Source organism: Trichosurus vulpecula, chromosome 8 (assembly GCF_011100635.1).
Source record: "Trichosurus vulpecula isolate mTriVul1 chromosome 8, mTriVul1.pri, whole genome shotgun sequence".
Taxonomy (NCBI): Eukaryota; Metazoa; Chordata; class Mammalia; order Diprotodontia; family Phalangeridae; genus Trichosurus; species Trichosurus vulpecula.
The window spans coordinates 146,946,713-146,971,724 of NC_050580.1; the positions used below are offsets into that span (position 1 = coordinate 146,946,713).

The 25,012-nt window shown below is 40.8% G+C and overlaps 1 protein-coding gene across 1 annotated transcript in view; it reads left to right on the forward strand.

The window, feature by feature from the left end:
* The window catches only part of TLN2 (talin 2), a 268,344-nt gene that overhangs the window by 196,998 nt on the left and 46,334 nt on the right, over positions 1–25,012 (forward strand). Inside the window, exons 46-49 of the mRNA XM_036734916.1 lie at positions 735–860; positions 4,492–4,608; positions 6,546–6,731; positions 19,839–19,946. Coding sequence (XP_036590811.1) covers positions 735–860; positions 4,492–4,608; positions 6,546–6,731; positions 19,839–19,946 — 537 coding nt within the window. The remainder of the gene's footprint in view (positions 1–734; positions 861–4,491; positions 4,609–6,545; positions 6,732–19,838; positions 19,947–25,012) is intronic.

Below are 25,012 nucleotides of genomic sequence, written 5' to 3' on the forward strand. Positions count from 1 at the left end.
GAAGCTGGTGACCCCCTTTTGCCCACTTCTTTTTAAATCTCCAGTCACGCAGTAATACCACCCAGTGCCCCCATGACAGTAAGGGGAGCACATAGTCAATAGAAACAAACGAAACATCCACCCTTTCTTCATGCCCAGAAATTTGGCACTCTTTTTGTGAAAGGAAGATGGAAGACTGGTTAAGGGAAGGGAAGAAATGTTGCAAAAACGTGGCCCATTGTATCAAGTAGTTACAGTTACCATGGAATAATACAGATTAACATAATGCATTTTGTGAAAGAGCATGCTAGTGTATATATCAAATTATTTGGTCTCATGAGGTAAGAGTGGTATTGAGTCATAATGACTGCTTATCTATCTCAATCCCTTTGTAGGAAATGAGGCCAGGTCAGCAAAGCCACTGGCTAAAAAACATTTAGCTGTGCTGTTTTTATTGAAAAGCAGCACAGTGTAGTGAAGAAAACATTGGTCTTAGAGTCAGGAAGGCCCCACCTTTGGTACGTGCTTCCCAGATGTCTCTCTGAAGGCTAGAAATTAGAGAGGAATTTCCATTCTGAAAGTTCCTAGGATCATTGAAATAACAGGTCCCAACAAAACATTTTTATTTTAAAAAGATATCCTTCCCTCTGCCCAGTCGTGGTATCTGCCTATCCTTCGTGTTTGATAGGATGAAGACAGATGGGGTTGTGATGTGAGTGTTTCCTCCTTCTCTTTTTGTGGCTCCTTTCTTTTAGGTGGTACTGATCAATGCCATCAAAGACGTGGCCAAGGCCCTTTCTGATCTTATTGGTGCTACTAAAGGAGCTGCCAGCAAGCCAGCTGATGATCCATCCATGTACCAACTCAAGGGTGCAGCCAAGGTAGACGAGGGGCTTCCTTTTTGCCCTAACCTGTCTTTCAAATGGCAATTCATTCAGGCATTTATTTGTATTAGGGGTCATTTTTTTTCCTCCATGGCCTGGTTATTTGTAGCATGGTACTATTGCCTGGTTAAAACCTTCCAGTCTTGTTCTCTCTGCATTTGAAATTATCTTTAGCAACACGGTCTTTCTGGTGACAAAAATAACCCATTAAAGTGATTTATTTAGCTCTTTGTGTGATCACTGTCAACATCACAGCCTGACTTATATCAAGTTTAACACAGAAGTAGCTCTGTCACAAGCATCACTTTGCTATTCTAGCATTTTGTTGTTCAGGTAGAAGCCCAGGGAAGAAACATCAGTTAACATCTTCCCTGCCCTTCAGGGTGAGCAATGAGCATGCCAAGTCACTGAATTTGTAGGTTAAGGCTGATAATCCTTGGTTTGATGCCAGGTGAAAATGAGAGCATAAAATAGTGTTATAATTTTCATCAGGAGGTTGCATGGAAAGTTTTTTTTTCAATTAACAAAATATTTTCTCTCTCTGTCTCCCAACTCCTCTACTCCCCCTTCCCCCAACAAATTAAAAAAAAAACTTGCAGCAAACTTTTGCATAATCGAACAAAATTAATTCCTATATTGACTATGTCCAAAAATGTCTCATTCTGCATATTTACACCATCACTACTCTGTCATCAGGTGGGAAGCATTCTTTATTATTGGACCTCTGGAGTCATGGTTGATCATTGGTTCTGGAGCTATGCTTGACCATTAAAAGTTCTGAAGTCTTTCAGAGTTATCCATTTTACAGTATTGTTGTTGCAGTATGAATTAGTTCCCTGGTTCTTCTCACTTCACTCTGCAGCAGTTCATACAAGTCTTCTTAAGCCCTTCACTAGAGTCCAATTAAGACCCACAAGGTGCCCCCCTTTGCCATTTCTTATAGCACAATAGTATTCCATTACATAATTTGTTCACTATTCTCTAATTAATTAGCAATTCCTTAGTTTTTAGTTGTTTGCAACCACAAAAGAACTGTACACATATGACCTTTTTTCTTTGATTTTCTTGGGGTATGAAACTCATAATGATATTGCTAGGTCAGAGTCTGTGCACAGTTTACTAACTTTGGGGGGGCATAGTTGCTTTCCGGGTCAGCAGTACTAACTCATGGCTCCATCAAAACTGCATGAACGTGCCTGTTTCCTACAGCCCCTCCAACACTTGCCATTTTCCTTTTTATCAACTTCCTACATGAAAACTTCACATGAACCCCAAAAAGATCAACATGTTCCTTCACTCAAATCCTTTTTAACACATACTGAAAAAAGGGTGATTTTTTCATCACCCGGTTAATTCTTCTTACCTGGTCACTATATTAGAGATTCATCAACATTTATAACTCAGGCATACACATATTTGGAAAGACCAAAACCAAAGACTGTGATGGAAGAAAATTAGAAAGGAAGCATGTTTGGTCACCTCTTGTCCTGGAAAGCTCAACAAGCACTTGGTTTCTTTGAATGATTAAAAGTGGTATTGACTTCCAGGTTAGCTGACTTTTATGCATGTGTTGTAGGCCTTTATTAAGCTAAACTGATACACCTATTTATATCTGGTCCATCTTTCACTTTGTGACTTCTCAGTGTGAAATTTGCCAGAGTTCTCGTGTGAGGCTTTACCTGACTCCTACTTCTATCCTGCAAACATGACATTCCACTCTATGTTTGGCCTCTATGAATTTTTCATCTTCCTTGCTCTCCTTCCTCCCCTCCACCTCTTAGAACCCCCACCTCCCTTCAAGGCTCAGGTCAAGTACAACCTCCTACCAGAGGCCTTTCCTGGCCTTCCCAGTTGTTATTACCCCTCTTCCTATTTCATTTTACAGTGTATTTACTTTGCATATATCCTATTTATTTATCTTGGAACATATTGCATCCTCTTACTAGAATGTAATCTCCTTAAAGATAGGCACTGCCTCTTATATTTATATTCCCAGCACCCTGCATAGTGCCTGACACATAATAAGTATGTAATTAATATTTGTTGATTGACTGAATTAAGCAAAAGGAGAAAAAAAATTCACATTTCTTATAGAAGGATGGAAAGATGAAGAATACAGGAGTGAATAAGATACACATCCATTTTTTTTCAATGAAAAAACAGTGAGTTTAGGTTATTTTCTTTAGTTGTTTTTGGTTGCCTACAATGATACCTAAGACTCTGGGCCTTTTCTTTTCCTCTGGGCATTGTCCTATTCAGTGATCCTATCACCCTCCATCTCCTCCCCTTCCCCCCCCCAACCCCCCCACCAAGGATTCAGCTGTCATCTCTATACAGATGACTCCTACGTCTACATACCCAGCCCTAATTTTTCTTCTATACTGCACACCTGCATCACCAACTACCTTTTAAACTCTGCAAACTAGATATTCCAAAGGCATTTCAAACTCACCATGTACAAAGCAGAATCCATCATCTTTCCTCCCCAAAGCCACACCCTCTTCCTTATCACAGGTGAGGATGCCACTACCTTCATTCACTCAGGTTCAGAAACTCAGGATCGTCCTTGATTCCTTACTCACCCTGTATATCCACTAAGCTGACAGATCTCTCCCATATGCCTTTTCCTCTCCATTCACACAAATACCACCCTAATTAACTCCCTACTCACCTCTCACTTGGCTTATTGCTATTTGAATGAACTCTCTGCCTCAGGCTTCTCCACCTGATTCCATTCTCCACACAGTCAACAAAATAATTGTCCTGAAACTCAAATCTGGCTGTATCTCCCCCTCCCCCCTCAACATACACACTCAATAGACTCGAGTTGCTCCCAGATACCTGTAGGACCAAATACAAACACCTTTCTCCCATTTAAATTTCTTGACCACCTAGCCCCTTTCTTTCTTTCTAGCCTTCTCACATTTATTCCCCTCCATATACTGTACCACCTAGCTATACAGGCTCACTACCTGCTGTACCTCACACATGATACCCCCATTTCTGTGTCTTTGTACTGGTTCTCACTCCTCTGCATCTTGTAATCCCTGGTTTCTTTCAAGATTCAGCCCAGGTGCCACTTCATACAGAAAGTCTTTTGTGATCTCCTCCCCTCTCCCCACACTACCTTGTATATATTCTTTAATATGTTTATATTATCACTCTCATTAGACTCCAAGCTGCTTGTGGCAGCTAGGTAGCACAGTGGATAGAGCACCAGCCCTGGAGTCAAGGGGACCTGAGTTCAAATCTGGCTTCAGACACTTACCAGCTGTGTGACCCTGGGCAAGTCACTTAACCCCGAGTGCCTCAAAAAAAAAAGGAATGTAAGCTCCTTGAGGGCAGGGACCATTTTATTTTTGTCTTTGTATCCTAGTGCTTAGCACAGTACATGGCACATAGTAGACACTTTTTAAAAAATGTTTATTTATTGATGATTGATATTTGTCCCAGTCTGAAGATTATGTAGACAAATCAAAGTAGAACCTTAGTGGAAGTTTTCTTGCTAGTGCAGCAATATTTCAGATATTTGTGATTTCATCAAATTTGTGACTTACTGTCACTCCCCTAGGGAAAAGTCCTCAACCCACATACTATTTCTTCTCTCTTTTTCTTAATCCCTTTCTAGGTGATGGTAACAAATGTCACATCTCTCCTCAAGACAGTGAAAGCTGTGGAAGATGAAGCCACCAGAGGCACCAGGGCTCTGGAAGCCACCATTGAGTACATAAAACAAGAGCTAACGGTAAAGAACCAAATAATTGTCACCTAGAAACTTTACCCTTAAAAATCGTTTCCATCTCTTTGTAGGTGGTGCTGTCATACAGTGTACCTAACATCATGGCCCCCGTGCCTTTCAGACATGAAATATGCTCCAATATCTTCTCTCTGACTCGATTATACAGCAGAGAAAGAGATTTTGGTTCATTACTATCTTGTAAATGTACCTACTGCTCTTCCTCCTCCTCTTTTCTTTTCTCACTGTTCCCTGTCATTCACTAACTTGTCCTAATTTTACTAAGGAGGAGTTGGCTGAAAATGGACCAACAATCTTTTGGATCCTTTTTTAAAAAGAAATCTGGACATAAATTCAGCTGTACTCATATGACCCTCCTCTCCCTCTTCTGTGACTTGGTTATTCACCTGTGATAAAATCAACTCAAACACCTAGCATTAGAAAGCAGAGATGCCATTAGTATTTGCCTGGGAGGCACTAACTTTCACCCCCTTGACTTAATCTTATTTAATTGTTCAGACACTAGTTGATTTTGTATTAAGTTTGTACTTGAATGGATAAAGTGAAAATACAGCATTTGCTGCTGCCAGACAATACTTAGGAACTACTGCTCAGAATCATGCCAAGACTTTGGAGTCTTTGTGCTTGCCTGAAGTTTCCCTAAGAGTCTGAAAAAGGAGGGCTCTGTTCATGTAGAAATTGTCTCCTGAATACACCTACACGTCCCCTACAGTCCTAGGCTATTTTCCTGGACCTCTCGCGTTTTTTTTACCCCTCCATCACTGGAATGATGCTTGAGTTAGACATGCTGCTGTGGAACCCCTGGTCTCTTCCTCTGCCTGCCCAAGGGAAACCCTCTAGAAAACTACTTCCTTGAGATCCTGAGATAAACTCTCACTAATCTGGGATTAGGGCAGCCAAGTGGCCCACTGGATAGAGTGCTAGTCCTGGAGTCAGAAGGACCTGAGTTCAAATCCAGCCTCAGATGCTTATTAACTGTGTGACCCTGAACAAGTCACTTAACCCTGTTTGCCTCAGTTACCTCATCTGTCAAATGAGCCGGAGAAGAAATTGGCAAACCATTCCAGGATCTTGCCAAGAAAATACCAAATGGGGTCCGGAAGACCGCAAAACAATAAATCTGGCATCAGTCAAGTACTATCTGGATGCTCATCCTTTTCTTAGGTAACTAATATCCAGTACAAAATGAGTGGCATCCATAATCAACCTTAGAAAAAAAGACATAAGAATACAAACCCAAAACAGCCACCCACCCCACAGTCTTTGATGTGATTGATTGGTGCAGCTTTAAAGTAGGATATACATTTACCATGGTTAATTTATTTCAGCATCTCTAAAGATGTATGTGTTGCTAAATAATTCACAGTGTCACCATAGCTCACTCGACTTGAGCTCCTCTGCACAATTATGCAGTTATATTTGTAAGAGAGGCTAAGAATAGAGTCAGCTCAAAGCCTCATTTCCCCCAACCCCACACCCCTTTAAAGACAGATACATGAGTCCTCAGAGATGCATCCAGGTCAGCACTGCCCTGCGATCCACAAACAAATCTCAGGGATTGCATGGTCTGAAGGGCTGCTGGGGCACCAGAATGGATGAAAGAAAAGGATGGGGAACTAAAACAGTTACCTTCCCGGGACAGTTTAAATGACAAATATTGGGTGTCAGTTCCTGTAGCCGAACGGGTTAACATTTTCCGCATGCCTTCCTCGGCTTGTTCCCTGTGTAGGTGTTAGAGGCTTATCGGGGCTAGAGTCTTGACAAGCAAGAATGATATTACTGTACTCAAATTAAATTTCTAATTTCCTGCCATTTGAAGGTTGCTTCCAATTGCTGCATCTGTTTTGAGGCACCGGGCGGTGGCCTGGCAAAGAGAAAAATAAGTTGTGGGTTGTTTTTCCCCCCTTTCTTCTCTTACCTTCCAGGTATTTCAGTCAAAGGAAGTACCAGAAAAGACATCATCACCTGAAGAATCGATAAGGATGACGAAGGGCATCACTATGGCGACTGCCAAAGCCGTGGCCGCTGGGAACTCGTGCAGACAGGAGGATGTGATTGCTACTGCAAATCTGAGCCGAAAAGCAGTGTCTGACATGCTAACAGCTTGTAAGGTAAAGATTTGCTTCGCCTTGCTTCTACGTTGGCAGGGATTTTTATTAATAGGCAATTTTCACTTGTGACTGCACTGTTTAGGTTTCAGGGTGTGGAGTTGGAGGGAGGTAGCAGAAGTCCTTAAACCTGTAACTTCAGGTCTTCTGTGGCACGTGGAAATTCTCCTGTTACTTTGAGGTAGTTTTGTGCTCGAGAATGGCTGTGGTGCTGACTTGCCAACTTAATCCTCCCATTCTCCTTATTTTCCATTCTTTCCTAACTAAGAAGGAAACCTCTTCTTACAAAAGAGCCAGGCCGAAGAAACCCAGAGAATTGTAGTTAATGGGCTTTAAATGCTCTCAGAACCAGGTTTCCCAACTTAAAAATTACTTGGTAACTGTCCTTCTCACAGTGTAGAGAAGCCCTTTCCTCAAGCAGAGCTCTCATGATGACTCTGTGAGGGAGTGGTTTGGATGAACAAAACATAACTTTGAGGAGCTATGCTGAAGCTATGCCAGATAAACTACTAGTCACAACAGCTTGTTCACAAAAATTAGCTCCTTGCTCCCCAGTGTGAGAGCTGTTTCAAAGCCTTGGTTTTCATGGGCAAGGGAGGGTAGAAGGAAAATTAAATGGGGGGGGACTGGAAGCTACTTCATCACAGGTGGACTTGATCAGAACTGCTGCTGACTCAAGGGGAAGTAGGTTCTTTGGCAGCTAGAAGGCTACCAAAATAATTTTTATGGTCATTTGTTGGAAGGTGGGGAAGAAACAGTGCCCAAACCCCAAACCCTTGAACGTTCAGTGTGTTTCACAATTTCTCCTTGAAGATTCCCAAGTAGCACCAGAATAATAAAATTTGAAACAACATTACATCAGAACCAAAAAAAAAAGAATATTTTGTTAAAAAAAATTTTCCTCAATTTTTAAGACATTTTTAAAATTGAATAGAAATATATGGAGCAGGAAAAGGGAGATGAGAAATTTAACGGCTGCTTCATTTGAAAAAGTCTTTATATATTTCGGTTGTCGAACATCATGTCCTTTCCCTGTAGTACCCAGGAAAGAAAGTTCAATTAGTGAAGAGTGATAACATGAGGAAATGTGATTTGGAAGCATTGATCATTAATTTTTAAGATAAATAGGTTCTCTCTATCAAATTGCTTGCCTTCTCAATGAGGTAGGGAGTGAGGCGCTTTGGAACTCAAAATTTAAAAAAAAAACATGTTAAAAATTGTTTTTACATGTAATTGGGAGGAAAATAAAATATTAAATAATATTCTAAAAAAGATAAATAGGTTCTTAATGAAAGCTGTGAAACATGAGCTGTGTTCCTGGCTACAGGGGAATACTTAGCCAAGTCCACTGATTCTACCTAACTCTTATTCTTTTTCTCTAAAGTTCACTGTTCATCCTGTCTCTAATACTTTGTTTAGTTAGATTGCCACAGGGCCCCAAGAGTACAGATCATTATCTGGCCACTTGGCTGCCTTGGTCACCAGTTTAAAAGCAGGGCTGGGAAGGCTTTGTGTGAGAGTAGCCAAGTGACTCCTGCCCCTCTATATCCATTGGGAAAAGCCAGGCACAGAGAAAGCAGCCTGCTGACGGAGGGGTTTCTCACTTAAACATCTCTCCAGCGTCTCCTACTACCTTCCCTCAGCCTCACGTGAAAGCATGTATGTTTATGTTCGATGACCACGAAAGTTTGGACATTTGGAAATTACGATGAACCATCTTCTCCCTGTTGTCCATTTTTCCTTCACCTAAAACACCAAAAAACTTGAGGTAGCAAAGCAGTGCTTCAGAGACAGGCTCGCACAAAGTGTGCTTGCCTCAGACGCTGGAGCTTTTTGTGGATTGAGTGATTAAGTTTCTGGGAGGTTCTTTGGATCCTAATTATTAGGCTTCCTTAATTAAGATTGGTCAATGCCTCATATAGAATGATGTTACAAGAAGCACGAACCACAGATCAGAGAGACAATTGGGTTTGTTGCTTGCTGCTGCTCAGTGATAAAGCTGACTTAAAGAAAAAAAAATACTCCCAGCATTGTACAGGGTTTGATGCCTTTGCCATGGGTACATATCCCTGGAGAGAGGCAGTGAAGGAGCTAACAGGATGCAGAAGAAAGTGTGGTGACAGTAGAATAGAGGGGAAGCAGGGGTGGGAAGAAGGTGCAGTGGTTGAGAAGTTAGTGTCTGTGGTGACCCCGGAGTAAGGATCCAGGGTATTTCTCATGAGCCAAGCATGAATTTTTATTCTCTCCCACTCAATATTTTGCCAATATGCATATAACAACACCTGACAGGTATGTAACATTTTTATTATTTCAAAGCACTATTCGTTCCATCATATTTGATTTCCCTATGAAGGAGGAAGAGAAGGTATTTACCCCCTTTTGACAGCCTCCTTACACCTTACTCTTCATGTCAGTGATACTGGCCTCCTGTCCCACAAATAAGGCACTCTGTCTCTTGTCTCTGGGCATTTTCTCTGGCTGTTCCCCATGTCTCGCTTCTCCATTCCAACTACCAACCTCCATGGAGTCCTTTAAATCCCAGAGAAAATCCCACCTTTTACCAGAGGCCTTCCCCAACCCCTCTTAATTCCAGTGCTTTCTCTCTTTTAAAAATTTCCTATTTATCCTATGTGTATATAGCTTGCTTTGTATATATTTGTTTTCCTGTTATCTCCCTCATTAGACTGTAAACTTTTTGAGGGCAGGGACTTTTGCCTCTTTTTGTATTCCCTGCATTTAGTGCAAAGCATTGAATAAACGTTTATGGAATGAGTATTGTCCTTAGAGGCTAAGTGACTAGCCTCAGGTCATACAGTTTTTTAGCAGTGGAGCCTAGACTAGTTCCCAAGTCTTCTGACTCCCCTCCCAACCCCCAGCCATTAGTTCTTTCGATTAATTCCATTCAGTGAACATTTATTAAACATCTGTTATGTACGAGGCAGTATGCTAGGTATTGGGTATACAAAGTTTAAAAGGAATACTTATGTCCTCAGAGACCTTACATTCTACAGAATGCCTGCCTCCCCAAATGCCAGAGACAAAAGTAGGAGCATTAAGGATTGCACCACCTCTGTGGTACCTAATGATGATCTTGGATTTGCTTTGGAACTCAGGTGTGCTCTGCATAGAGCACAGGTTATCTCGGGGCAGGACAGCTCACTGGTCATGATCCTCAGGAACAAGAAGAATAATTTGTTGATGGGCATTTTGTTTGTCTCCAACTCAGCATCATGATAACTGTTTTGTATATTATGGCGTACAGGCCAGTCCATAAAAATAGTTTTGCTTCAATATTGGATCATAGCTAATGCAGTCTACACTCCAGCAACCTTTCGGTGGAGTCCAAAGAGAACTCAAACCATGTTCCTGACAGTTAGGTCTGACTGAGTGGATGTCGGCCTAGGCAGCATCAGTGGTGGTAAGGATATGTTGCCCAAGAATAATGATAACAACCACCACCACCAACAGCAGCGTGTAGATAGCATAAAGTGCTTTATAAACGTTATCTCACTCCATCCTCACCTCGACCCTGAGTGGGAGGTGCTAGTATTATCTCCATTTGTAGCTGAGGAAACTGAGGTAGGCAAGTTAAGTGACTCGCCCAGGGTGACACAGCCAGGAAGCATCTCGGGCCAGATTTGAACTCAGATCCTTCTGACAATCAGGCGTCTTTGTAGAAGGTAGACCAGATCCTATGTTTTCAGAGGTCTGTTAAGGTTTTGGGTTTTTTTTGTTTTGTTTTGTTTTTTATGGTGATGGTTTATTTTTTTCCCAGAGCAATCAAATGAATTACTATTCCATTGTGCCAAACGGTATCAGCCTAGCCTTAAGAACAGGTAGCAAAGGGCATAGTGGGGAGAGTCAGAATGACCCGGGTTCTGATTCTGTCTCTTCCTAGCTATTTGACCTGAAGAAAGCCACTTTGGTCCTGTTTCCTCACCTGTAAAGTGAAGGCCCTGATTCTTAGAGTACTGTCTCATGAAGTTATCATGTTGAGGGGCAGATGATGTATTACAAAGCACTTTAGAAACCCTACTACATAACTGGAAGGCATTAGCATCATTATTACTATCTACCGCTATTCACACCTGGAGGATAGCTTATTTGCCTGACAAAACCTGACCCCACCCCTCCCCCCAGCCAGTAATCCTCAAAATACTTCTAAGTTCAATAGTGAATGAATCTTATCTCTAAGTTCTGCATAGGGGCACCGAAACAAAGGAAAAATAGATTCACTGATTGAGATGGAAAAGATTTCAGCTTTTTCCATCTGTTTCTCTATTTATTAGGTCTCCAGAAATGGAGAGACAGAGTAAAAAAAAAAATTTAAGTGACTCTTAACCAGTGCTATCCCTATTTAGCTTTTCCCACCATTTCGCCCTCTCCTCTAGTCTCTGATGTAGCCATGGCCTTCCTCCTTGCCAAAGGTCAACCCTCTCAACATGTTCCTTTGATCCCATCTTCTCCACCTTCTCTAGTAGATTGTATTCACCATCATATCTGTCTCATTCCAGTCATCAGTATCTTCCTCTCTATTGGTTCCTTCCCTGATATCTTCCTCCAAAATGCCCAAGTCTCCCCCATCCTTCAAAAACTCTTACCGGATCCCACCATCCCTGTGGACTATTTGTCTTATATTTCTATCTTTCCCAGCCATACCCCCTTGAAAAGGCCATGTGGATCCACTTTTCCTCAGATTGTCTTCTTAACCCCTTCCAGTCTGGCTTCCTACTTTAATACTCCACTGAAACTGCCTTCTCCAAAGTCCCTGGTGATTTGTAAGTCACCTTAAGGGAACCTTCTCTGTGTGCATCTTCCTTGATCTCTCTGCAGCATTTGACACCCTTAATCCCTCTCTCCCTTTGAGCTTTCCCTCCTCGCTCTGGGTTCCCCTGATGTTGTTCTCTTCCTCCCTCTCCAACTGGTCCTTCTCAGGCTTCTTTGTTAGTTTGCCATTCACATCCTACCCACTAACTGAGCATATCCCAAGACTATATGCTAGGCTTTCTTCTCTTCTCTCTCTACATTTTCTCATTTGTTGGTATCAGCTCCCAAGGGTTCAGTTACCATCTCTATGTAGATGTCTCCCAGATCTATATGTCCAAATCTATTCTCTCCTGAGCTTCAGTCTCACAGTTGTTGTTGTTTCAGTTGTGTTTGACTATTCCTGACCCCATTCAGGGTTTTCTTGGCCAAGATAATGGAGTGGTTTGCCACTTTCTTCTCCAGATCATTTTGCTGATGAGGAAACTGAGGTAAACAGGGTTAAGTGACTTGCCCAGGGTCACACAGCTAGTAAGTGTCTGAGGCCAGATTTGAACTCAGGAAGATGAGTCCTCTTGACTTCAGGCCCAGCACTCTACACTGCACCATCTAGCTTCTCATAGTACCAAGTGTCAAATAGATGTTTTGGATGTTCTGAGGCATCTCAAACTCAGCTCTTTCTTCCCAGACCCATCCTTCTTCCTATCAAGAGCACCATTCTTCCAGTCACCTAGGTTCATGAGCTCTGTATATCCTCAATACTTGACTCTCACTCATCTCATTTCATTGCCAATTTTTGTAGTTTCTCTATCTACCACATCTACCCTAGTTCAGGCCACCTTCATCCCCTCTCACCTAGACTATTGTGATAGCCTCCTATGAGCTCTCCCTGCCTCAAGCCTCTCTCTGTTCTATATATCCTCCACACAGCCACCAAAGTAATTTTCCTAAAGCATGGGTCACCTTTGTGCTCAACAAACTGTAGTGGCTCCTGATCGAATATAAACTACTCTGTGTAGCATTTAAATCTCTTTATAAACTGGCCCCTTCTTCCCTTTCTATTCTCCTTGCAAATTTGTCCCTTGCATGTTCTCTGGCATCTAGCCTGCCATTCCTCACACATAGTACCCCATCTCCCACCTCCTTACTTTTGCACTGTCCTCCATGCCTGGAATGCCCTTTATATTCATCTCTAGCTCTTAGAATCTCTAGCTTCCTTCCAACCTCAGTTCAAGTGTGTTCTCTAGAAGAAGGCTTTCCCGATCCCTCCTGGCACTAGTGCCTGCTCTCCCATAACCACCTTGTATTCATTTTTGTACATTATGTATACATTTATATGTATGCCTGTGGTCTCCCCCATGGGAGTGTAAGCTTCTGGAGGGCAGGTGTTATTTCACTTCCATCTTTGAATCCCCAGCACTTAGCACAATGCCTAACGCATGGCATTAGGAAGTAAGCACTTGATAAATTCTTGTAGACTTGCTTTTGGATGGAAAGGTTAGCCTGGCTTTGCAGGACATGGTTAAAAATTCAAGCTTTACAGGACAGTCTGAAAACTCACATATTTAGGTTGTTTAACAAAGTTGATGGAAAAACAGCACTATGTAAAGCTCTAGAGACCTCTGAAAGTCTTGATGCTTCCAAGGATGCTTTTAAGGACCTGTATTTTCCTTTGAAATCCAATGTAGGCAAAGCCGAATGCCATGGTGATATAGCTTGAGGTGCTTGCTTGTAGGTTGTGTTTTCTTTTGGACAAGTTATTATTAGCAAAGCAGAATAGAACATTAGAACTGGAAGAGACCTTGGCAATCAGATCTTATGTCTCCAGTGAGGCAGCTGAAGCCCAGAGAAAGAATATGATTTGTTTAAAATAACATGGCTATTAAGTATCTGAATCAGGACCAAAATCTGATTGCTCTTCCACTATACCATGATGCCTTCACTGTGGCCTAGAGTTAAATAATGAATATGATTTTGAGGGATTCGGCAGCCCTTCCATGCCTGCCCATCTGATATGATTCTTGTCCATCCCATCCTATAAGGTCATCACAAAAAGTACACCCAATATACTGGGAGCCTTCCTTGTTTTATCTTGCTAAGAAAATAGGAGAAACTTAAAAGGCGTGTATGTCTATGTACAAATATTTGTCTATGTGCCTGTGTATGTGAATAAATGGAAAAGCAATTATTAAGCAGTTACTAAGTCAAGTTTATTATTATTACTAAATAAAACTTAATGTTGCTGTTGCTTATTAAGCCAAGCCCTGTGTTAAACATTGGGGATACGCATAGAAAAGATGAGCCAGAATTTACTCTCTACTTGGAGGGGATGACATATAAAAAGGAACTTAGCTGCAAGGTACATGGAAAGGCCTGGAAGTCCTGTGGGCCTAGTGGTGAGGTAGATGGCAAGGCCCAGGCGTCCTTAGGTTTTAGAAGAGCTGAAGGACTGGGTATACATATACATGCTGTGTACACATTTGCTGTCTTTGGGTAGGACCTGGGATTCCATTGATGTAGGGAGCTCCCAATAAGCAACTTCCAATGTAGATTGGAACTTTTCTTGGAGAAAAGTGGAGCACTCCTAGAGCACTAAAAATTGGGTGTCTTACTGAGGACCAGTATGTGTCAAAAGCAGGTTTTGAACCCAGCTCTCTATACATATACCTTCCTGCTTCTCATGTGTAACAAAATATAACATATTTAGTTTTTAGATATGGCTGTGTACGTATGCAGACAAATAATTGGTAATCAGAATCATTGATCCTGGAACCTGGCAGTGAAGTCTTGCCAAAGTGGTCCAGGAAAGAAGTCTGGTTGGACTCTCTGGGAAAATCTTCACAGTGCTCAAAATTGAACAAGCTGACTGGCACCAGCTAATAAATACTGAAAAATAATAGTCCTGTGTGCCGGCGCTTTAATAATGATCGACCCAGCGAGAATCAAAATTCTCCCTGAATGTAGGCAGTTCATTTGAAATTTGTTTCAGGATGAAGAAGGTAAAATTCCAAGTCTGGTAGTGTCTCTTAGATCCATGAAACCTTTAAGTGCCTGGTATATTGTTCTAGGTTCTTAGTGCTAAGATAACAAAGTTTAGATAGAACACAACTCCTGCTCTCATGGAGCAGGGATATAATTAAGGGATTGAGCTTTTGCACACACACACACACACACAACTGAATGCACAGTGGTCATAATAAGTAGAGAAGTAGAAAATAATGCAATGTGTGAAAAGGCCAAGGCAGGATGTTGGAGGGAGATGTTGCGGGCCTGTTTATAGGGTGATAGCATTGGGTATAAAGAAGAGGGGTTGGATATGAGAAATATTTTAGAAACAGAATCAATAGGCCTTCGTAATTACTTGGCTGTGAGATGAAAGAAAGAAGCAAAGGTAACGCTAAGGTTTTGATCATAGAAGGCTTTTCTCAGGATGTGGCCACATCCCCAAAGCAGCTGCTCATTTGTGACTGGTAGTGTAAAGAAGATAAAGGAATATATAGCCACAGATTGGGATTGAGGGGAAAGGGTTCTTTCAGTGTATACACCTGAATCTCATTCATGTAGGTCAATAGAATGTAAGCAGTCTCTGGCACATAATATGTGACTCTTAAATGCTTCTTGATTGATTGGTTATGCCTCAGAGTGATTGATTACAACCCATTTATACTCTGAAGGACTCCTATTTATATCTTCCTGTAAATCATCCCAAAGGGGTTCATCCAACGTGCCAGGGGCTTATTTCTGGCTCCCTTGATATTAGCTGGATACCAAAGGAGTTTATAGACTGTTCTCCCTTGCCATGTGACCAGCCAAACCTTCTTTTCTAGTCAAGCTCTTATTAAGTGCTTACTGTATGCCAGGCACTCTGCTAATCAATGTGAATGCAAATACAAGCAAAAGAAAGATAGTCTTGCCCTCAAGGTCCTTACATTCTAATAGGGGAAGACAACACCTAAAGAAAAAAATGAAGAGGAAGGAGGTGGGGAGGGAAGGGGGGTGGTGAAAGCCCAGAGAATGAGGAGTGGAATTCTCAAAGAGGAGTAAAGGAGTGAACATGGCTGGCCAGGGAACTTTCCTTAAAATGGAGATTCGTGAAATAACTGACTAATCAGAGGAAGGAACCATAGGGATAGAGTGATCTTCCAGGGTGAGAAGGATGATGAGACTGTGATCTTTTGTGGTCAGAAAGGAGTATTTGTTGGGTATGTGTGCGTAGAGAGAGAAAACAAAATCTCCCTTTTTTTTCTAGTGTGTGTGTATACATATGTAATATGTAATAAAAATATACATATATAGTACGTAATGCATATTAGATGGATATAGATATATGGAAATTTAGACTGCAAAATTTTTAGTTTGTAATGTGTCTGCATACACTTGACAAGCATGGGGCCTCTCCATTATCTTTTGGGTGTGAGATCTCTCAATGACCATGGTAGACTCTCTTTGTAGGTAACTACCTACCTGTGTGATTTAAGAGGCACTGAAAGGTCCATCTCCCCTCCTCACCCCACCCCCACCCCCTTCCTTGAGCTAGCAGGGTATTTTTATTTATGTTCTTTATCCAGATGGCCCTTGTTAAAATGCAGATATGTTCCTGGTAAAGGATAATGGATTAAACTAATTATCCCAAGATAGAACACCATGGGGAAAGGGGGCACCTTTGCTACCTGCCAGCAGAATGAAGGTATTGGATATCAACAGGAGGTAGAGAACATAGGAGGCAACCTGCTTTGTGATTCACCTCTAGAGTGTAAAGTTAAGGGCATAATACACCATCAGACTTATCAGTGACTTAGAACTAACCTAAGGATTGCCTAGGATTCCCTTACGCAGAGTAAATGCTGGATCTCCTTTTACATTTATTGGAGCCCTGCAGCAAATAAAATATAATTTTTAAAAAAAAAATAAGTGATTAATTTCATCCCCTAAGTTAAGTTGCTAACACAAAAATCTGAGTTTCTTTAAATTATTCTTTATTTTTAATTGAATGTAGCATGGTCAGCTTTTTTCCAGTAATCATACACATAAATTAGATGCGTCTTATCCATAACAAATTCCAGATTAGTTTACTCCATCATTCTACACTGCCTTGTATTTTAAAGAGATGTTAGAGACTATTGATTAAGATTCCCCCATTTTATATTTGAGGGACTGGGACTGAAAAGTCAGCCGACTTGCCCAAGAAAGAAAGAAGCAGTTATTCAGTTCTTTTGCTATATGCTAGGCCCTGTGCTAAGTGTTTTACTAATATCATCCCATCTGATCCTCACAACTTCCCTAGGAGGTAGAAGCTACTCTTACCCCCGTTTTGAAACAGAGGCAGACAGGTGAAGTGACTTGCCCAGGGTCATACCGCTAGTAAGTGTCTGAAGCTTAATTCAAACCCATGCCTTGCTAACTCCAGGCCTGGTGCCCTATCCACTAAGCATTCTATCTGCCAAAAGTGACAAGTCAGCTGTGTCTTACTCTGCTGAGTTCCAGTCCGGTGGTCTTTCTGTTACATCAGACTAATGTCTCAATTACGCAAAGGAAGTGTCATGAGAAAGGCAAAGCTGTTGCCTAGAAAAATCTCATGCCGTTGTACAGAACCAAGTGCAATAATTACCCAGAACCTGTCTCTCCCTGCACAGAGAACAAAATTTTGATGGTATCATCATGTTTTTACAGGAACATCCTGCTTTAAGCAAACCTACTATACATAAACCTGAATTTAGAAAATGGATAAATTAAGGGACAATTATTTGTATTGCAAAGAAAGTGTCTATTTTGTGACGAGACTGTTTCACAGGCTTCTTTTTTCAAATGGCACATTTCTCTAGTGCGTTTCACATATGATTCAATTTACAAAAATTCAATTTATATACAACCCAGAAGCACATCCACAACAAACAAGAACCAACTGTTCTTGAAGCTGGTACTTTGTTACGTATTGTTTGCTTTTCTGTGATTATATTTTGTGTTACATTTTGAAAAATCATTTATCCTTCTTGAATTATCTGGTAAAACTCTGGGGGGAATGTCCTCCTAAAAAAAAGACCAAAGGGCTACTTTGGACAGAGTCCCAAAGAAGCCTTTCTACTTGGAACTCATCCATTTGTAAATGTTTAGAAGGCATCATGATACTCTGAAAAAAGTCACTAGATTTGGAGTCAGAGTAGCCCAGCTCTGTCACTTACAATTGGTATAAACTTGGGAAGGTCTTTGATTACCTTGGACCTATTTTATAGTCACATTTATCTATTGCTTTAAGGTTTGCAAAGCATTTTGCATATATTTTCTCATCTGATCCTCTCAGTGATCCTATGAGATAGATGCTGTTGTTACCTTCATTTCAAAAATGAGTAAACTGAGGCTAAAAAAAATTAAGTGACTTGTTCGTGTATGACACATGATTTGAACTTAGGTCTTCCAGACTCCAGATCTAGCTAGCACCGAATCCACTGCTCAGCCTAGCTCCTGAATATATTAAATGACACATGAATGAGTTCCAAAGCTATGTTTGTTTGTTCCAAACCTGTGATTTAATAGGTATAAAAAAGTCTCATTGGAGAAACTCCCTCTCCCAAAGCAGTCATTAACATATAGTTTTGGGCCCTGAGCCATTATAGGGTCACATAACCAGAGTATTACAGAGCTGGGGTTTGAACTCAAGCATTCATTGACTCCAACCCTAAGCTCCCTTGCTTCTATGAGAATCTTTAGCCTGATGTTGTGTTTTGCAGAAGTCATTGGGTGGTCTATGTTTATATCCCAGTCCTCTCTGGCTTCTATTTCCTCTTCTGTAAAATGAGAGGGCTGAATGAGATGATCTTTAAGGACATGTCCCTCTCTAACATTCTGTGGTACCATTGTCCCACTCCACTTGAGGCCCACCCACATGTAAGCCGCTCACCAGGAAACCCAGTTGTTCAATTTTCAGTGTGTTTGCCCCTTAGAAATGAGCAAATGCTACAAATCATTGTTTTGTTGATTTTAAGAGAGTGGTGGAAATAATGTAAATGATGCAGATTTTAAAGGGTATCATGGGTACATTTATTTTTTCTGGAGAGACATTTGTTAAACATTTACCAGCTTATTCCTAGGCCCACCCCAGCTTCCAGTGCCTGGCTTTTTTTTTTTTCTGCTTCACTGAGGAGTTCAGAAATCCACCTCTGCTTAAAGTGCAAGGTATAGGGATAGATGAAGAGATTTCACAGTTCTATAAGTGGGAGACGGAAGCAAGCATTAATTAGCCTGCTCCCAGGGCTCAGGCTGTTGGCAGTAAGCTAAGGTGAGTGGCTTAGCAACAAGTGACTGGAGTCATAAGTAACCCTTCAATTTCAGTTTGAAAAGAAAGCAAAGGGCAGCTAGGGTACGCAGTGAGCAGAGCACGGGCCCTGGAGTCAGGAGGACCTGAGTTCAAATGCAGCCTCAGACACTTGACACACTTACTAGCTGTGCGACCTTGGGCAAATCACTTAACCCCAATTGCCTTGCCTTCTCTTCTCAAAAAAAAAAAGAAAGAAAGAAAAGAAAGTGAAAACTAAATCCTGTTGTAATGGAACAAGCCCTTGTACCCACTATTACAACTCTGGGAGAAAGTGTCTGTTTCACTCACACTACTCTTTCTCTCCTGAAAGCTGTTATTTTATTCACCTCTATAATAGGAACTAAATAAGGGAATCAAGCACCATCAGATTTCAGATAAGGGACTCAGAACAACCTCAGAGTCTACTGTTCTCGTAGGATTCCCTTACCCAGAGTAATTGCTAAATTTCTATCTTTATTGATGTTCTGAATAAATAAAAAATAAATCCTACGTTAAATGATTAATGTCTTCCTATTCCTAACCCAAAGGCCGTTGAGTTTCTCTAAATGATTTCTGACTTTTGATTTAAATCTTTGGATAGCATGGTCAGCTATCCAGTGACCATAAAAATAATTCACAGTGTGACCCTTTATTTTCCTCCCTTTTGAGAACCACTTCCTTAATAATTCAAAGTAAAGCTTATAGATCTCCCTCTAAACCTCTCTCCCCCTCGGCCATGTCAATATCTTTAAGAAATTAGATTTTAAAATTCACTGTGGTCCAACGGAAAGAGTTTCGGAGTCAGGATCCTGGGTTCTGATCCTGACTTTGACACATATTACCTGTGGAACCAGGAGCAAGGTATTTCATCTTCCTCAGACCTTGGTTTCCTTATCTGTAAAATGACAAGGTTGACCTAAATGGTCTTTGAGATCTCTATCCCTGCCACTTCTACCTCTATGAGCATATGAATTTAGGGGAGAACTTCCTTTCTCTGCTTTGATCGGTATATAATTGGTTCTTGTTTTAAGGTCTCTGTTCCTTTCTCTCCTTAGCAAGCTTCATATCATGCTGATGTTGCTGAAGATGTGAAAGCCCGAGCTTTGCGATATGGAACTGAGTGCACCTTGGGATACCTGGATCTACTGGAACATGTCCTTGTGGTAAGAAAAGTATACTGAAAATCTCTCTCTCTCTCTCCCTCTCTCTCTCTCCCTCTCTCCCTTTCCCTCCCCCTCCCCCCCCTCCCCCCTCTCTATCTCCCCCTCTCCCTCTCACTCTCTCTTCCCCTCTGTCCCCCCTCTCTCCCCATCTCTTCCCCCTCTCTCATCTCTCTCTTTTTCTCTGTCTCCCTCTCTCTCTGTCTCTCTCTTTCTCTCTCATCTCTCTCTTTCCCTCTTTCTCTATCTCTCCCTTTCTCACATACACACACTCTCTCTCTCATCTCTCTTTCCCTCCTCTGTCTCTCCCTTTCTCACATTCTCTTTCTCATCTTCTCCTTCTCTCTTTCCTTCTCTCCCCCTCTCATCTCTCTCCCTTTCTCTTCCTTTCCATTTCTATCTCTCTTCTTTTCCCTTTTTCTCTCTCCCTTTCTCACACCAGCTTGCGGTAAATCGTTTTCAGAACTTGTCTCCCCTGGGAATTAACATGAATGGCTTTGTATGTTTTCCTTCTGGAGACAGACCATGGACCTCCTTCTCATACAGTGAAAAGCAATAGTATTTTACTTCCATACCTTTTTAAAGTGCTTTTGCATCTGTCATCTCATTTTATTGCCTAATCACCCTTTGAGGATGGAAGAGAAGGGGAATAGTACTTCCATTTTTCACTTAAAGAAACTCAGAAATAGAAAGGACAGGTGATTTACTTGACTTACAGGCAGCCTGGCATTCTTTTCCCTCTTCCATTGCATGACGTTTTAAAAAGTCTCTATTCTGGATTTCAAATCCGTTAGGATATTTAACCTTACTTATCTTTTGCTCACCAATGCCAGCATGTTCCACAAAATGGTGCACGTTCTAGGGAAAGTAGAGGAGATTGTTCAGGTGACCTTGACAAAGGAGGCAGCTTGGAGTAATAGTAGGGGGAAACATTGGTGCCACAAGTGAGAAGGGATCTGAGTTCTGCTCAGTGTTCTGCTCCCACCACAAAATGACTTTATATTGTCTTCATAGATGCTTTTGCAGTTTAGTTACTCCTCAGTGTCTGTGGTGATTTCCTCCAATAAAATGCAAGCTTCTTAGGAGCAGGCAGATGTCTTTGTATATCCAGCACAGTGCCATTCACGTAGTCACCACTTAATAACAGCGTACTGACTTTAAGTAGTTTTCAATTAATTGTTAAATTTTTTTTGCAAGTTCCTTGACTTCTGTGCCTTGGTTTCCTTATCTGTAACATAAGAAGGAGGGGGGAAAAAAGCATTTATCAAAGCAGTAGGTGTTCCAGTGGATAGAGTGCTAGACCTGGAGTCAAGAAGATCTGAGTTCAAATATAGCCTCGGATCCTCATAGCTGTGTGACTCTGCACAAGTCACTTTACCTCACAGCCTCAGTTTCCTCAATGTTAAAATGGGACTAATAATCCTACCTGCCTCTCAGGGTTGGGACACTTAAAATATGTTTGTTCTCTTCTTTATTAAGCACTACTAGTAGTATCACATTTGACCCTCACAACCCTAGGAGGTAGGTGTTCTTATCGTTCCCACTTTGTAGTCGAGGAAAATGCAGCAAACAGAGGTTAAAGACTTGGCGGGCACAATCGATCTAGAATGAGGCTAGATTTGAACTCAGATCTATTTGATTCTAGACCCCATCGGGGCAAGGACGAGATAGAAGGGATGATGTGATGATATGGTAAGATGCCTGCTCTTAAATGCTTTTATCCTTTGTGCCTGTAAAGCAATAAGAGATTGATAATCTATGTCCTTGTAGGCTGCTGGTGTACTTAATCTCCCTGAGCAGAAACCTGTGGGCTGGAGTGCCATGGAAAGGAAACAGGTGCAAATGTTCGTTGCAAGGCAGGGGCCTTAACGTCTGCTTAAATCGATTAACTTTTGGAATATAGATAAAATAAAATGAGAGAACCAAGTCTTGAAATACACAGACAGCAAAGAAACCTAATTATAAAAACTGAAACCAATGGATCTGTGTATTAGAATTCTCCCCATGGAAATCACTTAGATTATGGAACCTTAGTTTATGTGCGCCACATGCTGTCACATAGGTTCTATTCCTGTACTTCCTCCTGGTACAGAGGGACCCTGGTTTCTCTGAGGAGTCTAGGCCCAAGGACCAGCCTGACTAGATTCAAAGAAGTTCATTATCAGTCATCATCATGATTTTTTTTTTGTCAAAGCAACCCATAAAATGGACAAAAATCCATAATGGCTCTCTGTCCTGGATGGGGGCCTTTTTCTTACAGAATGATGGTGGCAAAGAGTGCTAAGAATCACAGTGCTTAAACTTTCCATAAAAGTTAATTTATCTATTGGAACTCCTTTCTTGTGATCTTTATTCAGGTAAAAATAAGTTGACTTAACATGTTAAAGCTAGGTCCCAATTAGTGCAAATAATGAATCCCTGTTAAGCGGTTGCATTATTTGAATTTGCCCTGCATATTGAGCTAGACCTAATTACCAGATTTTACATACAATTTTACCTGAAATAGTGCACATTTCAAATAATGCGACCACTTCACACTAATCAGAACCTAGCTGCGTAGAAGTAACTGAATTACTTCCATATTAGCATAATTGAAACCAGAAGACATAAAAAAAAGTTTCAGCTTAGTGAAAGAATGCATCGTAGGTTTTTTGAATAGGCAGATAAAGGAGGTATTATAATAATAGACTCTCAGAGTTGTAAGAGATCTCAGAAGCCATCCAGTGCAACTCGTACTCGTGCCATCCCTCTTAAGTATCCCAAGCAAAGAGGAAACTCTGTTTAACATTCAAAGTTCTTCATAACCTGGCCCCTTCTTACCTTTCCAGTCCTTCCCTTCACCCCTTCAACATACTGTATAATCCAATGACACCAGCCACCTTGCTCTCCCTCACATAAGATACTTATCACCCAACTCCAGGTATTTTCACCGGCTGTCCCCCTTGGCTGGAATTCTCTCCCTCCTCATCTCCATCTTCTTGGCCTCCCTGACGTCTTTCAAGTACTAGCTAAAATTTCACCTAAAAGAAGCCTTTCCTGATACCACATAATGCCAGTGCCTTCCTCATCTTCATCACGTCCAATTTATCCTGTATATGTCTTGTTTCTACATAGTTCAGTTTGCATATTGTCTCACCCATTAGACTCTAAGCTTCTTGAGGGCAGTGACCGTTTTATGCTTAGCATAGAGCTTAGCACACAGTAGACACTAAAGAAATGCTTATTGACTCAGTGGTAATCTGGATTCTACTTGAGAGATCACTTGAAGTTGACAAAATCCTGTCTATATGTAATCAGATCATGACTTGGTTGAAGTAAAAAAAATTGATTAAATAACAAATCAGACAGAAGAATAAAGATTAGAGGGTAGAGACCACATGCGATTACAGCAGCTCTGACCTAACCTATTTAGACAGACTATTAATTTTTTAAAATGAGAAATGGATAAGTATAAAGATATTGACTCTTATCATTAAAAAGTGTAATCGATAAAAAAAGTCACCAAAACAAAATTAAATGAGACAAGAATTAGAGAAAACACTTAATCTCCCTGTTAAGTGGAGAGACATGGTAACCAAGGATAACATCAGTTTAGAGTATGTTAGGAAGGAACACTTCAAGCAATTTGTTCTTATAAAATAGTGAAAAGTTTTTGAAGGGAAAATAAGCTTGCAGCCAGCTTTCCATGAGATCTGGCTATGTCCAATCGTCTAGATAGCATTTGAAAATGAAATTGGAATAAGGATAAAAAACACAAAATGGAACAGATCTGCTGGTGTTACTATATTGATCTACGTTTCTTAGTAATGCTAGTAGAATTACCACATTTGATGTCTTTCACCTATGTTCAGAAATGATAGTGACGTTTAAGAACGCTGTCCAAAAGAGCTCCTGGACGTGATCAGATACATATGGAAAATCTATACGTATGTCATGTTGGAATGGACACAATTTTTTGTTATTATTAATTTATTAACCATCCACAAACACAATCTACTATACAAAGAACACCCAAAAAAAGAAATTTATCTTAAATTGTGAACTTGTCTTATGTACCCACTTTTTTTAATTAAGATTTTTTATTTTTAGTTTACAATGCTCAGTTCCACATAGTTTTGAGTTCCAGATTTTCTTCCCCGCTTCCCCCCTCCCTCCCCAAGAAGGCATGGAATTCAATATATCTTCTACATATAACTTCGCATTGAACGTATTTACACAATACTCAAGTTGTAAAGAAGAATTATGACCAATGGAGTGAATCAGGAGAAAGAAGACTCAAAACCAAAAAAGCCAAAAACACACAAAAGAGAAAAAAGGGGGGGGGGGAAGGAGAGCAAACAGTGTGCTTCAATCTGCATTCATAATTCATAGTTCTTTCTCTGGATGTAGATAGCTCTCTCTCTGGAGTTGTCTTTGCACTTTGTATTGCTGAGAAGAGCCAAGTCTATCAGGGTTAGTCATCACAGAATCAATATATCTATGGTTGTGTATAATGTTCTGGTTCTGCTCCACTCACTCAGCATTATATCATGTAGGTTTTTCCATGTTATTATGAAGTCCCATTATCCCCATTTCTTATAGCACAATAGTATTCCATTACCTTCATATACCACAACTTGTTCAGCCATTCCCCAATTGATGGGCATCCCCTTGATTTCCAATTCTTTGCTACTACAAAAAGAGCCGCTGTGAATATTTTTGTACATATGGGTCCTTTTCCCACTTGTGTGATCTCTTTGGGATACAACTCTAAAAGTGGTATTGCTGAGTCAAAGGGTATGAACATTTTTATAGCCCTTTGGGCATAGATCCAAATTGCTCTCCAGAATGGCTGGATCAGTTCACAACTCCACCAGCAGTGTAACAATGTTCCAGTTTTCCCACATCCTCTCCAGCATTTATCATTTTCCTGTTTTGTCATTTTAGCCAATCTGACAGGAGAGATGTGGTACTAAGAGTTGTTTTGATTTGCATTTCTCTAATCAATAGTGGTTTAGAGCATTTTTTCATATGCCTATAGATATCTTTAATTTCTTCCTCTGAAAACAGTCTGTTCATATCCTTTGACC